Source organism: Watersipora subatra, chromosome 2 (genome assembly GCF_963576615.1).
Source record: "Watersipora subatra chromosome 2, tzWatSuba1.1, whole genome shotgun sequence".
NCBI lineage: Eukaryota > Metazoa > Bryozoa > Gymnolaemata > Cheilostomatida > Watersiporidae > Watersipora > Watersipora subatra.
Window position 1 is genome coordinate 43,712,123 of NC_088709.1, and position 26,765 is coordinate 43,738,887.

Sequence of the window (26,765 nt, forward strand, 5' to 3'; positions counted from 1 at the left end):
CACCTGCGACATGATTACGCCGCTCAGTGTATGCGTTTTTTGCTAGTTGCTTGCATCCACTGATGATGTGTTGGATGGTCTCAGGTGCATCTTTGCACAGTCTGCATCTAGGATCGTCTCTAGTGTGATAGATTTTCGTTTGGAGTTGCCTTGTTGAGAGCACTTGCTCCTGGGCTGCCATGATTAGCGACTCTGTATTGGCCGTTAGGTTTCCTTTGTTCAGCCACATATATGTCTGGTGAAGATCGCCAACCTTAGATAATTGTTGGTGGTAAGCACCATGAAGAGGTTTCGTATGCCAGTCAATTTCCTCATCATCAGGGCGTAGGTCCGTTGTAAGAGCAGCCGATTGAAATTCAGCTAGCAACTTATCTGAAATGGCCATGGAGGCTGCATATGCTTTGATGCTTTGCTCCTCCTCTTTCACTGTCTGCTGTACACTTTTGAGTCCCCTACCGCCATCTTTCCTATCAAGATACAATCTAGTAGTATCAGATAGATACTACTAGATATATATATATATATATATATATATATATATATATATATATATATATATATGAGTTGAGCTTGTTGAGCCCTTAAAATAGAAAGCCTCTTGTAGTTGACACGCAAAAGTGTGATGGTTACATTAGACTTTTACTGCTATTACCAATGGCTTTGTTCAAAAATACTTCGTTAAGTTGCTTTATAGCCTTTCTTTTTTTTGGAATAATACGACATCGTTTAGTTACATATATATGCTACTATATATATATTATTATATATATACAGTTGCGTATATATAGTAATATATACAGTAGCATAATATATATATATATATATATATGTTATATATGTATATATAATATATATACATATATATGTAATATATATTATATATATTATATACATGTATATATATTATACATATAAATCTAAAAGTCGGTCGTGTGTGGGGTGTACACCCAGCTATAATGAGTAAAACCTAGTAACAAAAGATGCACATCACTCTGGATTATAGCTCAGAACTGTTGATGCTGAAAGCAGCAACAATTTAGTCACACGGGCTATTTGCAATACAGTGGTTTAATTGTGCACACAATCATTACATCAGTTAAAATAAGCATAACCACGCTGTGTGACACGTAACAACACTATAGCTGGCCTCACACTATAGCTGGCGTAACAGCTTCACTGCCTTTTCGACTCTTATTATAGTAAGTTTAGCAAAGTACTAGCTTACTCAAATTAGCCAATGGCAACTAAATTGCCTGCGATCTATTACAAGCTGTTTTTTATTACCCGTGGAACATCAGACATTTGGTTGGCACAGACATATTACTCTATTGTCATGTTCTCTACGTAACTCTGTTGTCTACGAGTTTCTACAGCAGTAGCATCTTCATGGTTAGACTACATGTAGATGTTATGTTTAGATGTGTTCTTCATGTTTAGACTTAATAACTCTAAACATTGAGAAGTTACTGCTGCATAAAGCCGTTGAAATTTGTATGCCACATCCCCTATAAAGCTTCACATCGCTTGTGCAATCAATTATGCACAGTGCTTACCAAGGGAGACAAATACCATTAACTATTGAACTGCCTGATATATTGCTTCACTTAATAATTCATTTAATGGAAATGATTCAAATCAGGCTGTTTTTGTAGCTTTGTAACATAATATATTATGTATCATATTATGTATTTGTAGCATAAATTTTGTATATACATGTAGCTGATGATAAAACTAACCGCTTCGGCCAAACCAAGAAATATGGCTGAGAAGCTAATTTTCAAATTGAAGTATTTGTGGTATTATTTTATCAGGCTCAAAAGAGTTTAACATAATTTTTGAAATATCCTGACTTGTAGGTTTAGCAGCAGGTGCAATGCAAATAACAAGTATTGGAGTTGTGTCGACCTACTTTGACAAATATAAAGACAAGGTATACGCAGCGTTGATGACTGCTGGATATGGCGGATTACTTGTCGGCCCCGTGCTGACGGAGTATCTCCTTGATGCGACATCTTATAGAGCGACCATTCTTATAGGAGCGGCAGCAGATCTGCTGATACTTCCGGCTGCCCTAATCTACAGAGGTACATTTCGCCCTGAGGAATCTCGAGACAAGTTTGTTGCCTCCTCATACAACAACCAAACCTTTAGTAGTGATGATAGCCACACACCCTCATCTATACGTCCTGCCCCATTATGTGACAATCAAACAAGTTCACCAAATGAAATTGAAAAAGATGATTCCGATGCAAACATTACTCAGCAGAAGGTGGCAGTTGATGTCGAAGGAGCCGACATTGACATGAAGCTTGAGCAACGAGCAGAAGAATTAGAAAAGGAGGGAAGCAGTAAGCAACCCTTGAGCCTCAGGCTAAAGACGAATTTAGCAGTGATAAAAGACCCAGTATTTATACTGTACATGTTTTATTTTATGACTGTAACACTCGGTGAGAACACATACTATTCCCTGGCTGTTGACTACTCTGTATCTACAAGGGGAATTTTCACTTTGAAGCAGGCTTCTCTCGCAATGACTGTAACAGGAATTTGTACCGTAATTGGTTGCTTGTTTTTGACATTCTTATCTCATTGGTCTATTGACAGACAGGTTTTTGGTATAGTGACATCAACCTTGTTAAGCTTGTCACTTTTAACTATGCCACTAGTGGAAAGCCCAGCTGGAATGTTTGCTATCAGTGTTGTGTTTGGGCTGACAGATGGAATGTTTGTCAGCGGTATGTCATCACTCATCCAATACCAGTTTGGACATGATGAACAGTTTTTGACTAGATTTTCATATTTGATGTTGATGGTGGGTGTAGGCTCAGTTATTGGACCAATCGGAGCAGGTCATCTTGGAACTGTCATCGGGATGAAGAATTCATTTTACTTCCTTGGAGGTGTGGCCATCTGTGGGCCGATTGCTTCTGGTATTTATGTGGTCTGTGTGAGAGTGTGTGGTCATTGATTACTAATTATTAAATAACTTGCCATCTAGTGTTGCTGTTTTATTTTCTATTTTCTTTAAAACAAATGAATACTAATTTTTACACACTCTGAAGCTTTTTTTGTTTGACATGCCTTTTGGATTATAGTTTTAACGTAATTGTGAATTCTAACCAGAGCAATATTTTACACGACTACCACTATTAATAGATATAAATAGAACATCACAAAAATATTAAAACTAATACAGAAGATGCTTTTTCATACAATTGACATGCATGATACAATCAAGTATACATTTTTGAAACTTCTAAATTCAAATTCTTATTCAAATTCCAACGTCTTATTCAAATTATAATCTGATATTAATCACATGTTTATTTCATTTGAACTTCATTCAATATAAAACTTCAACATTTTGAATTTCCTTTTATTGCTCACACTTAAATGCAAGGAAGAACAACTCCTAGTTAAATGATCAGATTGTGGGATGATCTCCGGGGTCACTTTTGAGACTAGTTATATTTGCTGTTGGTATAAAATAAGATGTTTATAAGGCTATCTAGCACTTGCAAGCAAATAACTCAAATGCTTTAAAATAGTGAACCTTGACATAGCTGAGCTATTCTGGTTTGTAATTGCGTCTCAGATGTAGCTATATAACATGATAAGCAAACGCTTACAATTGTTACAGTTGCTTTCCAGACACGGTGTTCGTGAGTTCATTAAAATTTGAAAGAGCCTGTAGGTACTTGTAGTCAGACATTTGATGTGCTTGATCATCATGGAGTTGGAGGAAACTGCTGAATATGACAAAGCTATTACTCTCTGAACTATGCTGAAAAGATGTTTGTGTCTGATGTGAAACAAAACAAAATATATTCAATATATTTAGTTACACACTTAAAATTCTATTTTTGAGACTATTGTCAACTGATCTACATAAATACATGTATCACTTTTAGAATCAAGAGAATAGTGATGAGTGAGTCAATAACCTTTGGTGCACTGATTTTGGAAATTACATACCGAGAGAAGAGTATAGGCCAGTATAAAAATTGTAATTTGTACCAAGTATTAGGTTTTGGGCATAATAGTCGATAAAACTACATTGAATATCCATTCTATTTATATATGTTTGTGTGTATTTCAATTTGTTCAGAAAAACTCCCTGCATGCTGGATTTGAACTCATGGAGATTGCATCATGAAGTTTTAAACTACGCGCTTAACAACTGAACTATACAGTTCTTAGGGTTCCAATGCTCTTATCATATACCGTATGCACATGCTAAATGTGCAATTTTAATTTTTAACTAATATTACCTTTTGCATTTGTTTTTGTTAATTGTTTTAAAACTAATATTTGATACCATTACCTATTGTTTCAATTTGTATTTTTTAATGTGCCATTTCATTTTTAAATGTGTCGTTACACTTCTATTTCCGATTTTTCGTAAATTTCGGTTGCTAAATCAGTAAAGGCTAATAATTTTTATGTGACAATTGTATTATCTCGAGAAAGAATAGCATCTACATTGTCTCTCAAGTTCGGACAGACAAAGACAGTACGATATCTCGTTTTTAAATTTGTACCAGTATCGAAAGGTACCAGTATCGTTGTATTCAAAGTTTTGATGGATAGCTTCTGGTTAAACAGTAACGGTTTTTACACACACACTTCTATGCACGAATTGTTATTATTAATTCAACATATTCCGGATTTTTATTTTGTTTTCTCAGTTCGTATTAATTGTATCATTACTAAATCATCTTTTATTGTAATCGTAGCAAAACAGACTTAATTTAGCTATTACTTGCTAATTATTTCCCATTTACATTTAGACCCTTTTATAATTGTTTTATTTTGTTTCATAATTTATTTGACCCGCATAAAAATTTTCCCCATGATATAAAAGTTACAGTTGTTTGACAAAGTTTGAAAACCTATAGTTGTTTTTTTTTCTTAGTTTGTTTAAACTGCACAAAACACTTTTCTCACATGAAGTTTGAAGGTTAGAATAGTAGCTGTTGTTGAATGTTAATAAAAAATATGAATTTTCTGTGCAAAGACTTTAATTACCCAGGCGACGCTGGGTATTCAGTAGTGTATATCCTACAGGATGAAGTTATTCATGGAGTTAAATTTTGCAAAAATTGTCTTTTGATGCACATTCGTGGACTACATTATTTGCTGATAAACACATTCGCGAATAAATTAATCCACAAAAGCAGCTAGCAATACTGTATAGTAAAACCTTTAAACGCGTATACGTCTACTTGTTTAGGTTTCTATTTAGCTGAGAAATTTATGTCGAGCATGCTAAGCTATAAACATTTGGCTGCATCCAGAGGTTTCCATGAATGTTCATCGATTTGGAAGCCTTTGGTGAACCAACAAATTGTGGTAAATTATGAGTTTTTTCAACGTAAAGAGCTGCAGGAGAAAATTTTTCAATGATGATGCCGTGCCAAATTTCAAATAACTTGTGACAACTTTGAATAATTTTGGCCAATCTTGTAAAGAGGTGTGATGCATTGGCAATGATTTTAAAAAAGTTTGGAACTCACGTATGTTTACTAACTTTGCCTAGCGGCTAGTTTTTAATTTGAGGTAGTAGTTATTCTCCCTTGTGTTAAGAATAAAACTAATTATTTGCGGATTTTAATAATTCACGGAATTCACTGTTCGCGAACTCGCGAATTATTAAATCCTCCTAATAATTTCATCCTGTAGGGTATATTTCAATAAACCTCAGTGTTTGTCTGTCTGTTATCTGTCTGTCTGTCTAGCTACAGCGGAGAACTTTTAGCTGGATTGATGAACTATTTGATGAACTTTTAGTAACAGAAAATCACCTTTGTTCTGGTTTTGAACTTACGAAAACTTCAACCACAAGTTTGTAAACATGGCACCAAACCAAGAGGCTGTGGTGTTCTTACCATTCTTGTGGCTTTTGCTATATACTGTATACCCTTTTCACGATTTAACTCGTTAAATTATTAATCAAAACAGTGCCCCCACGGGTTACAGTGCCCCCACGGGTTACAGTGCCCCCACGGGTTACAGTGCCCCCACGGATTACAGTGCCCCCACGGGTTACAGTGCCCCCACGGGTTACAGTGCCCCCACGGGTTACAGTGCCCCCACGGGTTACAGTGCCCCCACAGGTTACAGTGCCCCCACGGGTTACAGTGCCCCCACGGGTTACAGTGCCCCCACGGGTTACAGTGCCCCCACAGGTTACAGTGCCCCCACGGGTTACAGTGCCCCCACGGGTTACGGTGCTCCTGTTATCAGATTTTGTTGCCTTACTTTATGAAACACAATGCTTTTTCATCCTTGCCATACTAAAACGAATTAATTTGTTCTCCACCATACACATTAACAAATATTTCTCTCGAAATTTTAATTTGGCAGTTGGTCTACTAATTACGATGAAACAACAAAAATGTTGATATGCTATTCGTCAAAGTGACACATACAATACCTGAACGAGATATTCAATGCTCGCCATTTCAGTTCAACGTTATTTGTTATAAGTTATAGTAAAAACCAATTTGAAAACAGAAAAAGTAATGAATTTTAGCCTAAGAAGTTGAAGTTTAGTAAAATACATACTAAAAGTTAACTTTAAGTACATGTACATTATGTGTTTAGAAAGCTAAATTCATTTAAGTTAGATGCAACGTTTGTGTTATACATGTCTTGAAGGTAAGATTTCCTCACAGTACGTACTGCCCTAGATCATTGTTGTGTTACATTTTTTGCAGATAATAACCACTAAATACACTAAAGTTACTGTTACTTGTTATGTATACATGTATGTATACATATATATACTGCTAATGTTACTTAGGCAACATTAATTACTAAGGTTAGCATATTGTTTTGTTACTAATTTTTAATATGTACAGTAGTACGTATATACAATTTTTACGGTTTTTAACATGAGGTGTTTGCATTAGATAATTACTGTGGGTTTCTATATCACTTCATATAATAATTTTGCTAAATGATGGCAACGCTAAAAAAAATTAAAATCATATAATTGCATGCCAAATAATTTTCCATTGAAATTGTAGCAAAACAGAGTTTATTTAGCCGTTACTCGCTAATTATTTCACATTTACATGTACACTTAAATACCTTTACAGCTTTATTTTTTCTCTTAATACATTTATCTCAACGAAACACTTATCTCATGATATGAAACGCTTATCTCATGATATGAAACGCTTATCTCATGATATGAAGCGCTTATCTCATGATATGAAACGCTTATCTCATGATATGAAACGCTTATCTCATGATATGAAACGCTTATCTCATGATATGAAACGCTTATCTCATGATATGAAACACTTATCTCATGATATGCAATGTGAAAGCTAAAGCTGTTTAAAAAACTTGAAACCGTTTTGTTGTTTTCTTTGTTCTCATAATTTATTTCAATTACACAAATTAGCACTTTTCTCATTATATGAAGAATATATAATATTACATTATTATAAATGTTAGAATGGTAAATGTTGTGTGAAAACAAATTTTTTGTCCAAAGAGTTTTTTATTAACCGGGCGGTTAATAAAAAATTAATAATTAATTTAATTAATAATTATTAATTTAATTTTTTATTAATCATTCATCTGGTATATATATATATCTCACTGTTAGTTTGTAATTTTGTTTTCATTCACGAGTTCAGTTGTAGCGATAAGAATCTAGTAATGAAAGTTCTGCTTTGCAGAGGAATTCAACTCGCGACATGCAGATGGCAAGTCTCTAAACAAGCGCATCTAACCACTAGACCAAGCCATCCTTACCATTTCTAACACTCTTACATATAGCTATATCCTTATCGCGGTTGCACACGCCAACTGATCACTTTTTGATTATTAAATAATATTACTTTTTGCATTTGTTAGTTTTTCAAATTTTTTGAAGCCAAATTTTTACCATTACCAATTTATTTCATTTGTAGCTTTCAAATGAGCCGTTACAATTTCAAATGTGCTGTTACGCTCATATTTACGGTTTTGGTAAATCTATAGAACTAAATGCTTTGCACGACTGTATTACCTTGAGTAGGGCTTGTCTCTACATTTTCTCTCCGTTCGGTAAGAAAAAGTATCACGCAAAGAAATTCCGATATATCATTTTTACATTTGAACCAGTACCGACCGGTACCCATATCTTCCATCAAAGCTTTTAATACAATGAGTTTTTGCTGCAACAGAAACCTTTCCCATACACATACTTCTGTGTAATAATTGTTTATTTTTTTCTCAATTCATTTGAACTACACAAAAACACTTTTCTCACGATATGAAGTTTCAAAGTTGGAGCGGTAAATGTTGCTGACGTTAAATAAAATTAAGTTTTCGTGAAAACTTATTATGTCTAAAAGTGAGAATTGTATACGTTAAATAGACATAAGCTTTCTATGCAAAAACTTTATCACCAGGGCAACACAGGGCATTCACCTAGTATACATATACATGTATTTATAGCATTTTGGGGAAGTGTGGGCACATTTTTTAGTAGCTTGTGTACTAGCTGAAGCATGCGTATTTTAACAAATCAGCATTAAAGTCGAAGATGTAATATGTATAGGCACAATTATTAAATAGTATGACAAGTTGACTGCGTAGCATAGCGGTTAGCTCCATTGTTTCCGAGTTTAAATCCAGTGCGAAGCGGTATTGTTTGTGCGTATTTTATTGCTATGACTGGACATATGACAAACAAACAGATATATATATATATATATACACCTATATATATAGGTGTATATATATAGGTGTATATTATATATATATATTTGTAACAAAGCTGAGAACAGTGCATTATATAGAGTAAAGACATTTGCTAAATAAACAAAGAGGAACACATTACTAAAACTACCAGTAAATGTTCGTAAGTGTATGACTAGGTGTACAAAGAAAGTTTCATCATCAAACATAAGTGTAGGATTTCATCGCACAAAATTGTAGCCACTCATGAAAGTTCATCAGCAAGTATGATAAATAGTAAAGATGCATAAATTTCTTTACTACTGCTATTAAAATCTATATTATATATCTATATAAAAAAGATACAACAGTTCTATTGATACTAACATTGGACAATATGTATATATCTATAGTCTATTGTTAATATATTTTATATAGCTATCAACAATGTGCTGAATGAAATAATAAAAAAAATACATTTAAATTGAGTATTGCAAGAAATACCAGTATACTACAGTCAAGGAACTGAAGCTAGTATACTGACTAGCAAGTCATTCGAGTGCTACAAAAGGAACAATGCTCAGACATCGCACACCTAACTATAAGCTCTCTATGGTATTGTTTTACTGCCTAGTAGCTTCATCAGCTGAAGGTAGTCAGATATGTTATAGCTCGCAGGTTCCTCATCAGGTGGAACATACTCATAAACAAAATAGGTTCTGTTTGCTGATGGGGTGGTAGCAGGAGGTGCCGTAGTTGTACCCTCCTCTTCCGTGACTGTAAAATACCCGATGAGTATGATGAATATCTAGACTTGCGCTCCTGCTTCCTGGAGACTCAGCGATTGCAGTTGTCCCTTACACAAAGTGATGCGGAGATGCCAGTTCTGTGGTAGTGCTTATTTCTATACAATAATACTAGGCTACTAAATGAAATATGTTAGATCGCCAAAAACTCGCCGATTCATTGCAGGCCAATTGCCTTGAACAAATCAGTTCAACTCAGCAGAATGATTGCAGGCGATTATCATAAACACAGTTGGCACAAGTCATAATGTGTTATATAAAGCTGCCATGTGAGCAGCAGGTTATTGAGGTGATAAAATGGCACAAATTTACTTTTTTCTGCTGTCTCCATACTTTCTCACATGCAAACAATAGATAAATTTGTGATCGTCTCGTGAATGTGAATCCAACGAACTCATTATTGTCAAATCTGAGTCGTGGTTTAGTAAACGAGTAATAATTATGAACGAGGATCCTGGCAGTAAAGTGTGTCGTGTGAGGTTGTCAGGGGTAATAACTATACATACAATTATTCGGAAATTCCAATGGGTGGTCCACCAAGCTCAATGTCCAGAGTTTAAATCCCGTGCAAACCAGTCCTACATCTAATTATGCGAGTCGAGCTAATGGGGAGCACAGACAAAAATAAATGATGAAAAAGTGTTTTTTTCTGGCTGTAAATAGTCTCAGTGTGTATGAATATTGTCAACAGAAACCGTAGAGCAATGTAAACAACCTAATCACCTAACAATATTCTAAACTATAGAGTAGTTGAACCTTAACACCTTATGTCATCAGAGTTTCCATTTTGAGGAGTTTTATAACCTCACTTCTTAAACTTTGGTATTCAAAGTTAGGGGTTGCGGTGGGGGGGTGTATGGGGCACTCCACACCGTAAGACACAGTCTCAATTTCATGGTCCATGGCCAACAACAAAGGCAAAACAGTGAACTTAGTTAATTTATTGTATAAAATATTTACAATTTTTTCACAAAACCGTGAAAGTTTTTGTCCTTCGTGTCTGAATTAAACGGCTGAGCTATTTTACTGTGCAGCATTCCGGGTTCCGTTCTGTCATCGTATAAGTCAGACTCACCGGCCAGTTGCAGTTCAACATTGATGTCAGCTTTCTCGGAAACTGACAATAGAGGCTTGCTTTACCTTAGTCCAAGTGTTCACAATCCACCCGCATATGGCGGAATAACTCGCTCACCCCTGCCTCCCACTTTGAATTGAGCCTCGTAATCATGTCTCTTTACCGATGCCACATCGGGTGTTTCTTATTCAAGTAAATAGTAATTAGCAGTACACATTTAAATACAATAAAAACTGTACAGCCATCAGTTTTCATTGTTTTATCGAGAAATGTCCATATAGCGGTGGCTGTAGTGCCTTACCAAAAGCAAAAAAACGATTTTAGAACTCAAATCACGCACAAGGCACATCATATTAAACGGTGCACGATCGACTTTAGAGAAAACTTTAGGCGTTCAAGTGCGTCTAGAACATGGTGTGGAAAATATGGTACTTTTTTATCTAAGATTTCACAGAGCGCGCAGACATAATGCAAGTGAGGTTTCAGGTAGAAACTGCGCTCACCTACTACACTTGTGTATATAATGACAACAACAACCGACGCGAAGAGGAGAGAGCCAATAGATAAGAAAGCAATATTCAGGACTTTCTTCAAAACTGCATGCTCTCCAGCAGCTTCCAGCATTTCCTCTGGATCAACGCAGCCACCTGTCAAAGGGTGACAAAGAAAATGTCACAGGTGCATGTTAATTGTATTGGCAGGACTGCATTGCAGCACCTGTGTGATCGCAGTCCAGACTTGAAGAGGAAATGACATAGCCTTTATAGAAACGTATGTATCATTATTATGTTGGCATATACGAGTGTAAGTGTACATATGAAATAAATCAATACATATATACATTTTCCACCACAAAATAAAACTAGTATTTTATTAGTACCCAGAGTAACTTTTAAAATGCAGTGTTTAAAATCTCTTGAAAAGTAAGTTTTTAATGAAAACTGCTAAAGATAGAAATCAATAATTCAACTCGAAAACATAAAATAATAATAATACATATGACAAAAGTTATATGTTTTATTATTATTTTATTAACAATAATTAGTTTGAACTGTTAGTTAATTAAACTTAGTTGTTAGTTTAAACTTCAGACATGGTGACTTCACTATGGTGACGTAACAACAAAAACATCTTTTAACGATTAATTTTTTCAGTTTAGTTTTGCTACATTTCTCATATAATGCTCTTGTTGTATTGCCATATGTTATTATATGCAGTATTTATTACATAGGTTTGCAGACAGACTAATTAAACAAATTACAATGTATTCTTATAGAAATATTTCATCTAACATATGGTAGTTTTAACAAGGAAAGCAAACCTTAAAGCTAATGAGATTCCTGTATAGAAACTAGACCATATGGAGATAAACACCAAGATGAACCAAATTAGATAACCACCCAAATCCATGAACTAGAGACCAAGCATCCTAGTAGCAAGTAGTATGGAGAGGTATCTAGTGACACAGGAGTATTACCTTTAACCCTGTTGTCTTGTATGCACCTGATACACTTCATAAGAGCTTTGTTCTTCTTCTTTTTAGGTTTCTCGTCCTCTGCAATAATACAAACTTACTGTAATAGGAAATAGAAGACCAGGAAGTTGTAAACACCCAATGAAGATAAAACATCACAAAAAGTGCTCCTTAACCCCAACAGCTCCAGAACCAACTTTGTAGTTTGATTATCCCACTAGAAAGACACACAAGCAATAGGATCATAAACATTAACCTTGGCACTCCAGCAATGTTAACAAAAAACAAATTTACTTATATAGCGAGTAGATGGAATATTATAAAAAAGAAGGCAGAAATACACTGTAGACTACAAAATTTTCTACATGTTAATATGTGATTGCTGTTGGGTATTCTGTTGCCTCCCAATGAGAGGTGCGCGTAGAAGGTCAGCAGCTGCTATCATGTCATGATCCTGGTTGGTAATTACTACGGCTTCCCAATCAAAGGATAAAGAGTTAATATTGATTAGCTAACTACTGATTGGCTTCATTACACGTTTGCCTTGACATTTTTTGTCTTGAATCTGTAGATTTTGTTGACATAAGTACAGGTTATAATTAGTTGATGCCCTGTGACCTTGCTGATAACAGCCCTATATATTGACACTTGGTTCAACCAAACATGTGTGCTTTAGTTCTATACAAGTAATTACTTTTCGCGTTAACAGCCCTACTTGCTGTTTTTAAATCAACTACACCTGAACATGTTGCCAGTCTTACTGAACTGGTTAAGATAATACCTCTAACTGAATGCCATGGCGCTCTATTTTTCAACATCTTCTCTATGGTGGTGGTCAATTGGAGGGGCGTTCAAATAGAGGCTGGCGGTCTATTTTTAAAATGGCTCGTAAGAATTTTCGGAAGATAAATTTAGCCTTATTACGAGCAAAGCAGATGTCACCTATATGTTGCTCTCTTTTTCCAGTGAACCGACATTAAACATTTTGAGCGCAATAAATCTGCCAACTTACCTCCAACTTGTCAAAGATCTCTTAAAGAATAGAGAAAGCATAATATTATTATGCTTTATTATTTATCTTGAGGTGTTGACTAATGTTCTAAAAAAAGAATCAAGGAGATTGACCAACCAGAGGCTGAGATATAGCCAGCCAAACACAGGTCTACCAAAAAACATAAGTGTTTTGGTAATCATCAATATATGACGTATGAAATCGACTTGTGTGCCATTGGTCAATTAAGCCAACTAATGCGCTCTCCTATAACAATCACGGCGTTTTAATTGGTTTAATCCCTGGAAGTATAGAACAATCAAATTGGGCCTAACAATCATTGCTCTGAGAATTCCGAACCAGTCCCTCTGACGTGTAGATTAGTTTTAGCATAAAATAATTACACGCATCTATTGTTTCGCAACATTTCGCTATCTTGCTAGTTCAGCTCAGTTTTGTTGTTCTCTCACTTAGCTTCCCTGTTCAGACTCATCTTTAGCGCTGTTCAGATTTTTTTAACTATAGCTAATAAATGGAATCAATTAAATCAATCATCAATCTCGGTTATCATTTGGAATTTTCTACAAATTATATTAGTTACATCATTTATTCTATACGCAGTTATATTATTATTTTGTATAATATGCATTATGATTATTATATTAATCATAAAAAATAATCATAGATATGATAATAGATCAATAGGAAAATCAAATCAAAAGTTATCATTTTCTTTTCTTACAGCAAGAGCAGCGCGGTCAAGTTATTCTTTTTAAAATTATGGCTGTAGTGAACTTACAGTCTGTTAATAGTGACGATAATCATGAAAAGCAACTGAATGCTGCAGTAGGTACACAGTAGAAAAATGTTGAATGAACAAAAATTCACATTTCCATTTCTTATTCTAAACAAACTGCAAATCGCGAATGTCGCATATAGACTATACACATGCCGTTCGTTGAACAGAGGATCTTCGGAGCATATCCGTGGAGATCGAGTTAAAATTTGAAGCACAATGGTCAAAATCTGCTCTTCTGTTTTGAAAAATCATGGCGAGGGGTTGTGGGCAAATGCCTTTACCACACATTGTTTGCTTGATTTTTCTGAGAAACCAGAGCTAGTCTGTAAATTCTTTCCTATCGCGAGAAGCGTTTCACATCTCGTAGCCTAAAACAATCATTATACGTAACGGCAGTAAAAGTGCGCAACTCCGGCACATGACCAATAAGTCGATTTCATACGTCACAATTCTCAGGATTTTCGAAGGGTTTTCCTCTGATTCGTTATTGGGTAGACCTGTGTTTGGCTGGCTATATCTCAGCTTCTAGTGGGTCAATCTCCTTGATTCTTTTTTTAGAACATCAGTCAACACTTCAAGATAACTAATAAAGCATAATAATATTATGCTTTCTATTCTTTAATAAATGTGCATCGAAATAACAGAAATATCTCTACCAGTTGATATCTATTGCTTGCAATTGACCAGCGATAATATTATGGCCTGTGTCCTTTGCAATTTGTTGGAGTTTTCAAATTCTATTTCATTCTAAGTTTAAAAGACATATTTTTATTTTATATCTATATTTAATGATGTTAAATAAAAGCTCATTGCACTCACTGATATGTTTGCCACAGTTTGCAGCCAAAATTAGCTTTTAATGTGCAATAGAAGTGGAGTTATGAGCATCAATCTGAAAGTTCATCTACCATCGTAAATTTAAGCCGTGTTTATACACATGTAGGCTACTTCGAAGTAGAATGACAGAGTTAAACAGAGAGCTAGTACTAGCCTGAGACTGTCATTGATTATTGCTATGGTGTTGCTTTCAAAGTTTTAACGAAAAAAATGAAAAGCTTTGGAATTGGACAACGAGAGAATTAACTGATATTGATATAAACAATTCATTATTAATAGGATTTTGTAGACACTTTTCTACTGATCAGTTGATATTATGGGCTCGAAAAAATCGAATAATGTCAAAATGGCGGTCAAATTGAGGTGGTGCTCAAATAGAGGTGGCGTTCAATTAAAGGTTTCACGGTATATACATATATATATATATATATACCGTGAAACCTTAGTTATATAACTAACCTAGTTATATATATGACCTAATAACCTAGTTAGTTAAATAAATAACCTAGTTAGTTATATATATATATATATAACTAACTAGAGTGTGGAATAGCTTAATTTTACTTATCTTTATTCCAGATTGATGTTTTATTCTGGGGTCACGACAGGTCTGTTTCGTGACCCCAGAATAAAACATCAATCTGGAATAAAGATAAGTAAAATTAACCTATTCCACACTCTCGTCAGTTATAACACTCTGCACTATTTAGAGCGTAGAGTGCTGTTAGCAGTAGGCCTGACCACTTATCTATTATATATATATATATCTTAGTGTTTGTCTTTTGTTAATCCGTCATACTTGTGTCCAGTTATAACAATTAAAATCTAGCAATGAAAACCCGCTTGACCCTGAAATTGAAGTCACAACCTTCATATCGTAAGGCTACAACCTTCATATCGTAAGGCTACAACCTTCATATCGTAAGGCTACAACCTTCATATCGTAAGGCTACAACCTTCATATCGTAAGGCTACGACCTTTATATCGTAAGGCTACAACCTTCATATCGTAAGGCTACGACCTTTATATCGTAAGGCTACGACCTTCATATCGTAAGGCTACGACCTTCACATCGTAAGGCTACGAACTTTATATCGTAAGGCTACAACCTTCATATCGTAAGGCTACGACCTTTATATCGTAAGGCTACGACCTTTATATCGTAAGGCTACGACCTTTATATCGTAAGGCTACAACCTTTATATCGTAAGGCTACAACCTTCATATCGTAAGGCTACAACCTTCATATCGTAAGGCTACAACCTTCATATCGTAAGGCTATGACCTTCATATCGTAAGGCTACGACATTCATATCGTAAGGCTACAACCTTCATATCGTAAGGCTACGAACTGCCGTGTCATTTCAATTTCAAATGTGCCATTACAGTGCAACTATAATAGCACATTTTCAATCTTCATTTTCCGGTTCCAAAGGGCTATCCTATCGCTAGACATTGTAAAACAAAAAACTGTTTACATGGACATTCTCGAGTAAGAATTGTCTCTACATTCTCTCTCCGTTTAGTCGCAGTACATTTGTGCACTTCGCTGCTATACGTTAGTACCAGTATCAAGAGGTACCAGTATCATCGTATTCAAAGTTTTGATGAATAGCTTCTGGTGAAACAGTAACCTTTTTTATACACACACACTTCTATGGACTCATTGTTATTATTAATTCAACATATTCATGACTTTTATTTTATTTTCTCGATGTCTATTAATTGTATCAGTACCAAATCACTTATCATTGTAACTGTTGCAACAAAACAGACTTTATCTAGCCATTTCTTGCTAATTATCTCACATTTAAACGCCTTTACAGTTGTTTTATTTTTGTCGTAGTTTATTTGTACAAAAATCATTTTTCTAATGGTATGAAGTTTATAAGTTATAATGGTAAATGTTGTTATATGTTAAACAAAATCAATTTTCTGTGCAAAGACTTTTATATTACGCGGGCGACGTGGGGCATTCATCGAGTTAAATACCAAAGTACAGCAGACTTTGCATTATGGTGACTACAATTAGAGAAACTAACAATACTACCAGAAAATCAAAATAGGCATAAAAATGAACTAAGAACCTTTACATTCAACTTGTACAGGTCAAGATTGTTAGCGGATGATCGCAGAAGTAATTTCTACCTTCCTTCTTCTCTTCCTTGCCAGAGAGCACTGGCTCAAGCTCTCCCAATTCTTCTGTCTGTCCAAGCACGTCATCAAGGTTACCCTGGAGTGTCTTAAACTGCTGGTTAATTATTTCATCAGTATTTGACCTCGTCAACTTTGGTGCTGTTCCGTTCATCCTCTCCGATGTCGGCTGGGCTACATATTCATCGTCATCGGCAGCCAGCTGACCTGCCTGCTTCATCTGCAAATATAGCAGTCGTAACTTATCTGCGCTACCACTACTACCTACTAGATAGTCTACGAATATACGCTGCATGTACATATGTAACATAACACTACCACCTACTAGATAGTCGACGAATATACACTGTATGTACTTACGTGTATGTAACATAACACTACTATAACGAGGTAGTCATTTCATTTGCCCAATGCGCGAAGGACAGAGGCAGATCTTTAACGTGCCCATGTTGCCCGTGTGGTACACGAGACCTCTAAGTTATGGTCTAGATCCAAAAAACCCAGCAATTTAGGGTTGAAAACTTGCTAAAAACGTTAGATCGGCATTAAGCAGGTCTAGAACCATCAACCTCATGGTTGGCAATCAAAGGTGCTATACCACTAGGCCACCCTGACACCCCACCATAACACTACTCCCCACTAGATAGTCCATGAATATACACTGTATGTACATATGTCACACAACAGTACTATCTACTGGTCTACAGACATTTACTACATACAAATATGCACTATATACCGCACCATTTTATACTGGTTGTAATTAGATATATCCTCCAAGCCCATCCCTCGAAGTTCATCGCCTAACTCATGTCGGCCTGTGATCTTCGTCTCACTCGTAGCCATTGCACTGCCAAGAGCAGGACCCCGACCAGATCGTGACTGCTGATGTGAGGCAACAACGGCTGCATTTGTTGACTCCCCACGACCTACAGAGCAATGAGCTGTTTCAATCTCGAGGCTATTTACCAATACATGGTCCGTTCCTATTTACCATAGATTAGGTTTAGTTTTAGTACACATACATAACCGGTAGTGAATAGATGACGAGTAGGTTAGTCAGTAGCTAATAATGTGAGAAATCATAAGTAGTGAGTAGTTATTAATCAAAAACTAGCAGTAACTTATTAGTACCTACTACTGACTCACTAGTACTGATTCATTAATAGAGACTTACTAGTACTGACTCACTACTGCTGACTCCTAGCACTGACTCACCAGTACTGACTTACTAGCATTTACTTACTAGTTCGTTTAAATCACATTTTGTGTTTTTCAATGCCAGTGGTTTTTTCTTAATTTTTCTTAGATTGAGCTCAAATAAGGTATAATGAAGGCACTATCACCAACTTCAAACTCACATTATAATATAGCAATTTAATCATCATCTTTTGCATCTCGATACTGATTTTGTCATCAATTTTGCAAATAAAAAGTTGTAAACAACTTAAATACAACGTCTGTATAAAATACCTTTATAACCGTTCAAAAAACTGTTAGATTTCATGAATACGGATTTTAAACTGACAGAAAATGCTGTTAAAACATATTCCTTTACGCTCCATTTTGAGATGATAACCATTACTGACGACTTTCCTAGTTCTCCGTCGGTTAACACATTAACACCTATGACTGGCTTAGTGAAAGACTTGCATTATTAAAATTAGATTTGAAAGTCTAAAGGCAAGCTAAAGGAAGTGAAACAACCAGCAAAATGTTCAACTTCTGATGTTAAATCTATATTTGGATTTGTCTCCCTTGGAGAGATTGTACATTCAAAAGATGTGGTTTGCTGACAATGAAACAATTTATAAATGGCCGAAACTGAGATGAGATTTTGGACCATTTCCAAATTTCTAGGTCAGCTAAAATGAAAAGTAAGTAAGCATCTGAGTAAGTTCTACAATTGCTGCTATAACAAGACCTGTGTCAGTTCATCTGAAGCCACACTGAGAAAGTTAGGAATAAAAATTGCTTTTAGCAGGATTTGAGCTTGCAGCCTTTGGCTTTGTAAACCGATATTCATCCACCTGCACCATTCAACTACCCTGCTGTGCGCTGGAATAATTGTGCACTCAGTTATTACACCTGACGATCTGTCATAGCACAGCAGACTGTCAGGGTACCAGCATGACATGATGGCTTGGAAAGATTTGAAGAAGAGAAATAGAGCTAAACACTTTACCATGTGAGTTTTGAAAAGTTAGGCTTGGCAACACCACATTCAAGTTATGTCCGTTAACTGAGCGAGCACTTTATGAACAGTTTTATGAAAAACTCAAATAAAAATACCTGTGACCATTTGAGAAAAGGCAAGCTGACAAATTTAAAATTATGATAGGAGTGCGTCATTCCAAGCCAAATCAGATGTGTCTATTATCGATTTCACATTTATTAAACCTCCATTAACTCAACAGGCAGTGCAACAGAAGCATAGTTATGAGGGTGCTAAGGAAGTGCCTAGACATCTACAGTGCATGGGTGTTATGAGAGCAAACAGGTTTACACAGTCAGTAGACACTTGACAGCTGCAACATAGAACAACAGATAATAGACAAACTACCAACACATATTCTCACAAATGACTGTCATAACATAGCACGCATGCTTTAGAAACAGGCCGGAGCATTTATAACTGGAAGCCTCAACAACACAGCACTCTATGATTAAACCTACGATCAACATAACAAATCAACAAGTTTGACAGCGATTGAAAATCCTGGTGTCTAACAAATTGGCTGCTTACAACAATATGACTGGCACTGTATTTCCATGCTTCGTATAAATTCGGAGTTGCCTGCTGCCAGCAAATTCGCACCCAACCGTGTCAACGATTCAGAGTTGCGCGATTTAGATCAAAAATTTTTGATGCATCTGTTAGAATGAAACTTGTTTAATTAAAGTTGACTCGCTTTCGAGTGAAGGTCACTTTTCAATTCATGCATAGTCAACTAGTTGCACTAAAAAGTAATAATTTCGACATCCTCGTACAGCAACCTATCCTTCATATGTTAATGTAAAGGCAAAAATTCAAGCAAGCACAAAACAGTAATGAGTAGCGGTAGAACATTTTCATAGTAGAGACCCGTGTGGTTGGGCGCCAAATCGTGCTGAAACTTTTTTATTTCCACTGAGAAGAAATTAGTCAAAGACTAATTATCGATTCAGATCCGTCAGCAGTGAGCATTTCTATGATGTCAAAGTACTCTTATAGAGAACACCTTCACACTAATTTAGTGAAACAAAATGGTAGTGAATAGGTTCAGATACAGTGCACCCTCGAGATACGATTACCCTGATATACGATTTTTTCACCTTACGAAGTCAAACATTGTGATATCTTCACCTCGCTATACGAATTTTATTTCACCATACGAATTTGAGAAAAGTTTCGCCCGAGTTAAAATTTGGCCGTCGGTGTGCTCATAACACACGTCGAAATAAAAAAAAGACACCGAAATATAGTTTGCCGAAAACATTCTTAGAACGTTTAGAAGAGACACAATGATCGACTTCTCTCATATCCGCGTGGAAAATTTCGTGTAAAATGCACAAGCGAGAGCAAATATTCATTTGTAGCGTTATTATAGCTTTTGCTATAAACTTTTAAGTCAGCATACGTATATAACTACAAGTATCTACATTTAATTCGTTATCTATGGAATCTGAGACCGATCCAAACGTTACAAAACGAAGGAAAATTGATTTCTATGTCAACAAAGTTGGATATCGTAAATAAGAAGGGACCCGTATTATTAACGTTGTCAAGGAATATGATCGCAACCAATCAGCATTTGCAATTATTATTAAAACAAGAACTCCATTAAAGCAAGCACAAGAAAGAGCTTCCGACTGAAGATTTGAATGAGCTAGGTCATGCACGCGATCAGCATTCAAAAGAAGCAACCATTTAGTAAAGGCAAGGATGTAGAAGATACGGAAAACCCCACATTCGCAGAAATATTTCAAGTGTTTAATTCACTGATGTGGACTGGTACATTAAAACAATGCATGTATAATATATATTATTTGTCTCTTGTGTGGCATGTTTTTCATATTTTATTCATTTTATTTGTTTCCTTTTGATTTTATGTTATATAGTCTTGTTTAACCATGTCTTTGCATATGGGCTTGTTATCTTCTACGTGAATACAATTCATCGTATGTATGTAACTCATATAACTAGCTACTCATGATAGTTGAAGCATCCACATTAATTTCTGAAACTTGCTAAAGCCCTGTCCCCCCCCCTAGGGTATAAATACGTACAAACTTTGTATGTATGGTTACATTGATTCCTGTGCACATTTCATACAAGACAAACTACTGTACCACATTCTCTGGATCCTTTTACAAGCGCTAGCTAGCAATTTTCTGCATTGCACCATCAATTTTTTCGTAGAAAAGGTAGTAGAATTGGACAGGAATGGACAACTTCTTTTAGCCTACTAAAAAATTCCAATTCATTACGTTTTAAATTTATTTTCAAGTGTACAGCCTCATAATTAGCATTGATACGCTTTTGCCTCATCTCTGCTTTACTCGCTACATGTACCAGCTAAAGCCACGTTACTCCAAAGGTATGTACGTCCTGTATAGAAAATAAAATTTTATTTTTCTTTTCGGTAGCCATTAAATGGTCAAGTGTGCGAGGGGCCGCTTTCTATAACTGCATCGCTCGGCCTTATTGATTTAGGTTGAAAAAGGTTTCAAACAGATACGCTAAAGTTTATGGTGAAAGTGAAGATATGAACTGCTGAAGGATAAAATTTCGTGATACATTTCGTTGATACATACTAAAACTTAGTTTTAAGTGTAGGTTTAGCAAGCTAAACTTACTTGAAGTGAATTCAAAGTTTATGTTATGCGTACCTTTTGAAGGCAAGAACTCCTTACCGTACGTACTGCATTTGGTACACACATTATAATTTTGCGTTTTATTGCAGATCATAACCATTAAAATACACTAAATACAATACGGTTACTGTAGGTAACTATAATTACTAAAGTTAACATACTATTTTGTTGCTAATTGTCAATATGTACACATTTTTATATAAAAAAATTGACGATTTTTACCAGGGAGTGTTTGCATTGTCTAATTACAATGGTCTCTATACCCCGATATACGATTTTTTTCACCATACGATGCCAACCCTGGAACGAATTAACATCGTATCTCGGGGGTGCAATGTACTACCGTCACTAAGATTTGGAGTGGAAGCAACTCCAAACCTATTCGAACCATGAAAACGCAGTGCATCAGTTGCGATTATAGGACAAGTGTTCAAATAGATATGACTAGCTTTACCTGTTAGCTTGCCAAGCGTGCTTTGTATGCCCATAAGAGTGTTACTAGCAAGGGACGGTTTTCCCCCGCCCCTCTCTGGACTATTATTCGTTGTAACAGGTGCACTAGCAGAGCCATTACCTAATGTCGGCAGATTCAGCGTTAACTTGCTTGCGGTAGCTTTTCCATCCACCCCATCTGCACCGGCTGCACCACCTAACAATGGTTGCAATCATTAATATGTACATTTAAACAATTAATGACCTTGACCTCCTATGCTGTATTTGTGGATAAGATTCTGTTCAATATGTTCATACAAATATTCAAACTAGTGATTGACCCATGGCTAAATAACACACTCAGAGGGGGATAATAAGTGAAGTCATAGATGTTTTTAGACATGCCACGTTATTAAACGGCTTCTATTGTTCCGGAACATTCTATTATTACACATCAAAGCATACTACTGAACTGTTTATCAATCTTAAACTTATCCCTTCACTATTGATTCCATTTTCTATGAGTTTATCTATTAATCTATGAGTCTACCTATTAATTAATTTTCTATAACAGATGCTTGATCGTAGCGCTTGTATTGAGCAAGTAATTTGTTCTTTGGTAGACGTCTACTTGAATCTGACTATTTATGTCAGATGTGATGAAAAACTGTGATACAATCATTGCTTTATAACATCTCTAGCTATACTTAATGAGTTACACAGATAAGATGTAAAAAGCAATAAATAGTCAGAAACATACGAGTAAATTAATAAAATTAAACTGTGAATCAAAAATTCTAGAATTGTATTTTTGAGTTACAAACCGTAAAACTAATAAAAGGAACAGAAACAACTAAGTTGATAAATTTTACAAATGCACCAATTTAAGAATATTTGAGCACATTTTAATTCTTTGAAACCTGTGGGTCAGTATACCTGCATTCGCATAGCTCTGTTTACAAATGTTGTTTCCAAGAAATAACACAAACCAATCAAAATAATTTTGACATAAGCGTTAGAACCAAAATTTCCAGATAATTGTTTACTATTTTTGAATATATTTACTAACTTCCTTCATTGTTATAACAATTTTAGGGGATTGTGATTGTATCACTCAAAACTAACTAATACAATTTATTTGTTGGTTTGTGATAGATGATAGTGAGCATCTTATTGCCTCTCATACATAGATTATTATGATGTAGAAGAACTACAGCTAAATATATAACTAGGTGAACTCCCGGCGTTGCAAGGGTAATACAAAAAGTTTTTGCACAGAAAGTTTGCTTTCAATTAACATATACAACATTTACAATTCTACGTTTTAAATGAAGTTATTTGTTCATTTCTGTGTGTCTGTGTGTTCGGTTAATTAATGCATGATTCAAATATTCGATAGCTCGAGGTGTTGCTAAAACAGATTGTTGAAAAACATTGCTTACTGCTATACATTCGCTCAGGATTTAAAATAGCTTATAAACAGTGGCAAGTAATGTAGTTGCTATTGGCTAAGTTTCTTTACCCAACAAACTTGAATAACTTAAGCTAGTAACTTAAGCTAATATTGTAATTTTTACTATAATAAGACCCGTCTCTGTCCGCAGCCAGTTAAAATCGTTAGGACAAAAGATTGAACCGCAGGAGTGTGAAGTCAATTGTACTACCACTAAACTATGCAGCCATTTTGTTACAATTAGGAATAATTTTGCATATAATTATTACAAATAAAGATCTCTCACGGCGTATCGGACTTCAACCGTACGTATTTTAACCAATTGCTATTATCTGGACATACAAACGACGACAGACAGGCAAACACTTCCTTTTATATCTATAGATTATTACCCTACGACACTTAGGTATTCGCCTCATCAAACTTTGGCATTTTCGCGGAGTCATCCTTTCGCGAAAATTTCATGTGCGAAACGAAACTATCATAACAAACGAGCGAAAACGCGAAATTAAATAGCTTTGTTTATTGATAGTCAGGTCTGTATTCACTGGTTGCAAGTTGGGGCGTCTAGTGTTAGGCGACTAGTTATGAACACCTAGGGGTGTGGGGGGGGGGGCGGTGTAAGCCCCCAACAGGTTTCTCTCATGTAGGGCCTCAGCCGGGCCTCTCATGTGAAGTTTTAAAAATTTTTATCGGAAAGTATCAACATTTTTCTATTTTTTGAGATTTGTTGTTTTAGGTGATGTGACTGACGAGACGTTTTTAGATTAAAATAGGCAAAACTTGACCGCAGTTAAAACGCTAAGAAAAAAGACAACTTTTTCTTTTGATCGTTTTAACAAATATCAATTTTGCGGATTTTATTATTCATTCGGAGGTTTTAACGCTTTTGATGGGACATGGCCAAACGGGTGTTTGGTAAAACTTGATCTTTTGCAAATCTTTATAAAAATCGTTAACAAGAATATTTTGCCGATGATGATGATAATAATGACGCCTAAGAACTACTAAAAGTTGATGTTTGTCTCTATGGCTCGGAATGAAGTGATATTCTACAGCGATAAAACCGTGTCCATGGACGTTGGGCAAATAACTTTTCAAATAAATGATGTTGAGGTCGAGTTATATGAAGCAATTTATCATTGCGTTGGAACTGACCAAACAAATCCGTTCGAGTTAACCTTGTGTTTGAGATGAAATGTTACATTTTATCTGAGGGCGAGTTATCCGAGTTTGACTGTACTTAGCCGTGAAAAATTTCCAAAAAGTTGGGGCGGCTCAGCCGGCCAGTCGCCCCAGGGAATACGGGCCTGTAATGATAGTCCAAGAAACAAATGACAGCAAGCGATCAAATTGCATTATTGACCTTGCCACACCATTCTACCTGCGGTTCACAATTACAAACTAGTCCAAATTGAAATTTTTTTTTATCGGTGAACTGAACCTGAGGAATCTAATTATGTTTGTTTCACTGCATTTATTTTCACATCACTATATTTTCACACTCATCAGAGCTGCGAAATTAAGTTCCTGCGAAATTTTACTCTGTATGCTACTCACGAAATTAAATACTAGCGAAATATAAGTGTCCTAGGGTATGTAGAATAACTGCAGCTACATATATAATAATAATATAAATAACAATCACTCACAATAACAACCGATAAGAAGCTGTGGCTCAAAACAATGGCTAATAGAATGTCTAATATGATTCACAGCTAGGAAGTCATGCAAATTATTCTTCATAGTCTTAGCGTTGTCATTTCGAACGTTAAGCAATAGTTCAAGCTCCAATTACCCCAAGTGACCTTCCAAGACACTAAATGGAACAGATAGCATTTTCTGTTATTAGTTGATCCTGCAGCATATATAACACTAAATTACTTGTTGACTAGCCTGAAGTCAAATGTTGCCTGACAATTTGAGTGAGAGTGTCAACACCTACCTTGGCCCATCTGGCCAATACCCATTGATGATCCATATGATTTGACAGTGTCTAGGGTGCCAGTAAGCGTCTCTGTAAATTTCCTGAACATGGCTGCGGTGGTTTCTTATCAGCAGGTAATCTAAAGTAAAAATTATGGTAAAATACATTTTATGCAAAACACCAAAATTGATAAGATTCATTACAAAGCGATAGGCGATAAGTTAGTTAAACCTACTTTTTCCTAACGACATAAAAATTAAAACCCTTTCAACTTTGAATTTTAATTTACTTTGTAGTGTTTATTAAAGACAGGTCCTGCACCATACTTAAATAAATGCATTAAATAAGTAACAATGAAGCACTTAACGTTCCAGCAAGTTTTTTGTCTAATAGCGTAAGTATTAAAATATCGTTTATCAACTTCGGCAAATCTAAGTAAATTGCTTTTGGTTTATTTGTTATAGAAAAAATTGAAAGGTGGTGATTTGTTCAAAAATAATAACAGTAAATGACATCATAACATCTCATAAGAATAAACGAATCTATTTACATCTTTGTTTGAACATAAGCCTCAAGGTCAGAAGTGAAATATTCAAACCCTAAAATTAGCAATACATATGGTCATATATTCACAATCAAAGACAAGTTAAGAACAAAGCAAGAGTAAACGATTTACTTAGTGACATAACTGCTATAATTTAGCCAATAAAGTAAAGTGTTCCGACTTTAAGTCGCACTATTCAGTAGAGTTCAAGAAATGAACAGTTTCACATAAAGTGACAAATCATTATGCTACCATAACCTACAGTGCTAAATAAATAGACAAACTTTCCAGTTTACTGTTTAACAATTGAATTATGTATGGATAGCATGTAATAAAGAGTTTACGAATAAACATTAAATGAACACATAGAACCCTTTACATTGACGAGCAAATCATAAGTATCATCCCCGTCATGAGAGAGCTAGTTAAGAAAAAAACGTGTTTAAATGTCTGCATTAAATAGCATTCTGCAATATAACATTGTGTTATAAACAACTTACCAGTAGACCTAAAGCGTTTAGATTCAGCAAAACAGTCTAATAATAGGCCATTTCATTTTAGCGAAAACTTAATGATTTATTACCAAATCTATCGCTGCCATCGTAATCAAATTAAAATAATATTCTCCTATGACTGCTAAATAAACTAAACCAACGTTGGAACAACGTTTTACGGTCTAGTAGCAGCAGCAACAACTGCGTCACAACAATCAATAATTTGGTATTGATTTTGTGCT

The 26,765-nt window shown here is 35.4% G+C and overlaps 1 protein-coding gene across 3 annotated transcripts; it reads right to left on the reverse strand.

Moving 5' to 3' along the window:
- Window positions 1–8,753: 8,753 nt before the first annotated feature.
- Window positions 8,754–26,752, reverse strand: LOC137387619 (uncharacterized). Of its 3 annotated transcripts, none has more exons than XM_068074095.1 (8): window positions 26,523–26,752; window positions 25,504–25,624; window positions 22,128–22,304; window positions 17,561–17,745; window positions 16,811–17,036; window positions 12,038–12,115; window positions 11,064–11,207; window positions 8,754–9,456 (listed from the first exon to the last, which is right to left on the reverse strand). In XM_068074095.1, the coding sequence occupies exons 2-8, from the start codon at window positions 25,592–25,594 to the stop codon at window positions 9,290–9,292; spliced, it is 1,068 nt and encodes a 355-aa protein (XP_067930196.1). In that variant the 5' UTR covers window positions 25,595–25,624; window positions 26,523–26,752; the 3' UTR covers window positions 8,754–9,289. The 3 variants fall into 3 exon arrangements, with proteins under 3 accessions (XP_067930196.1, XP_067930197.1, XP_067930195.1); XM_068074096.1 differs by having other exon boundaries at window positions 22,248–22,322; XM_068074094.1 differs by having other exon boundaries at window positions 22,128–22,322.
- Between the last annotated feature and the right edge of the window lie 13 nt (window positions 26,753–26,765).

Excerpts from the sequence above, each read along its gene's own strand:
- LOC137387619 (XM_068074094.1), bottom strand. The coding sequence starts at position 25,594 with ATGTTCAGGAAATTTACAGAGACGCTTACTGGCACCCTAGACACTGTC. Across the intron at positions 17,746-22,127 it reads CACGCTTGGCAAGCTAACAG|GTCGTGGGGAGTCAACAAAT; the intron begins GTAAAGCTAGTC and ends ATTGCTCTGTAG. Across the intron at positions 11,208-12,037 it reads ACAAGACAACAGGGTTAAAG|GTGGCTGCGTTGATCCAGAG; the intron begins GTAATACTCCTG and ends ACCCTTTGACAG.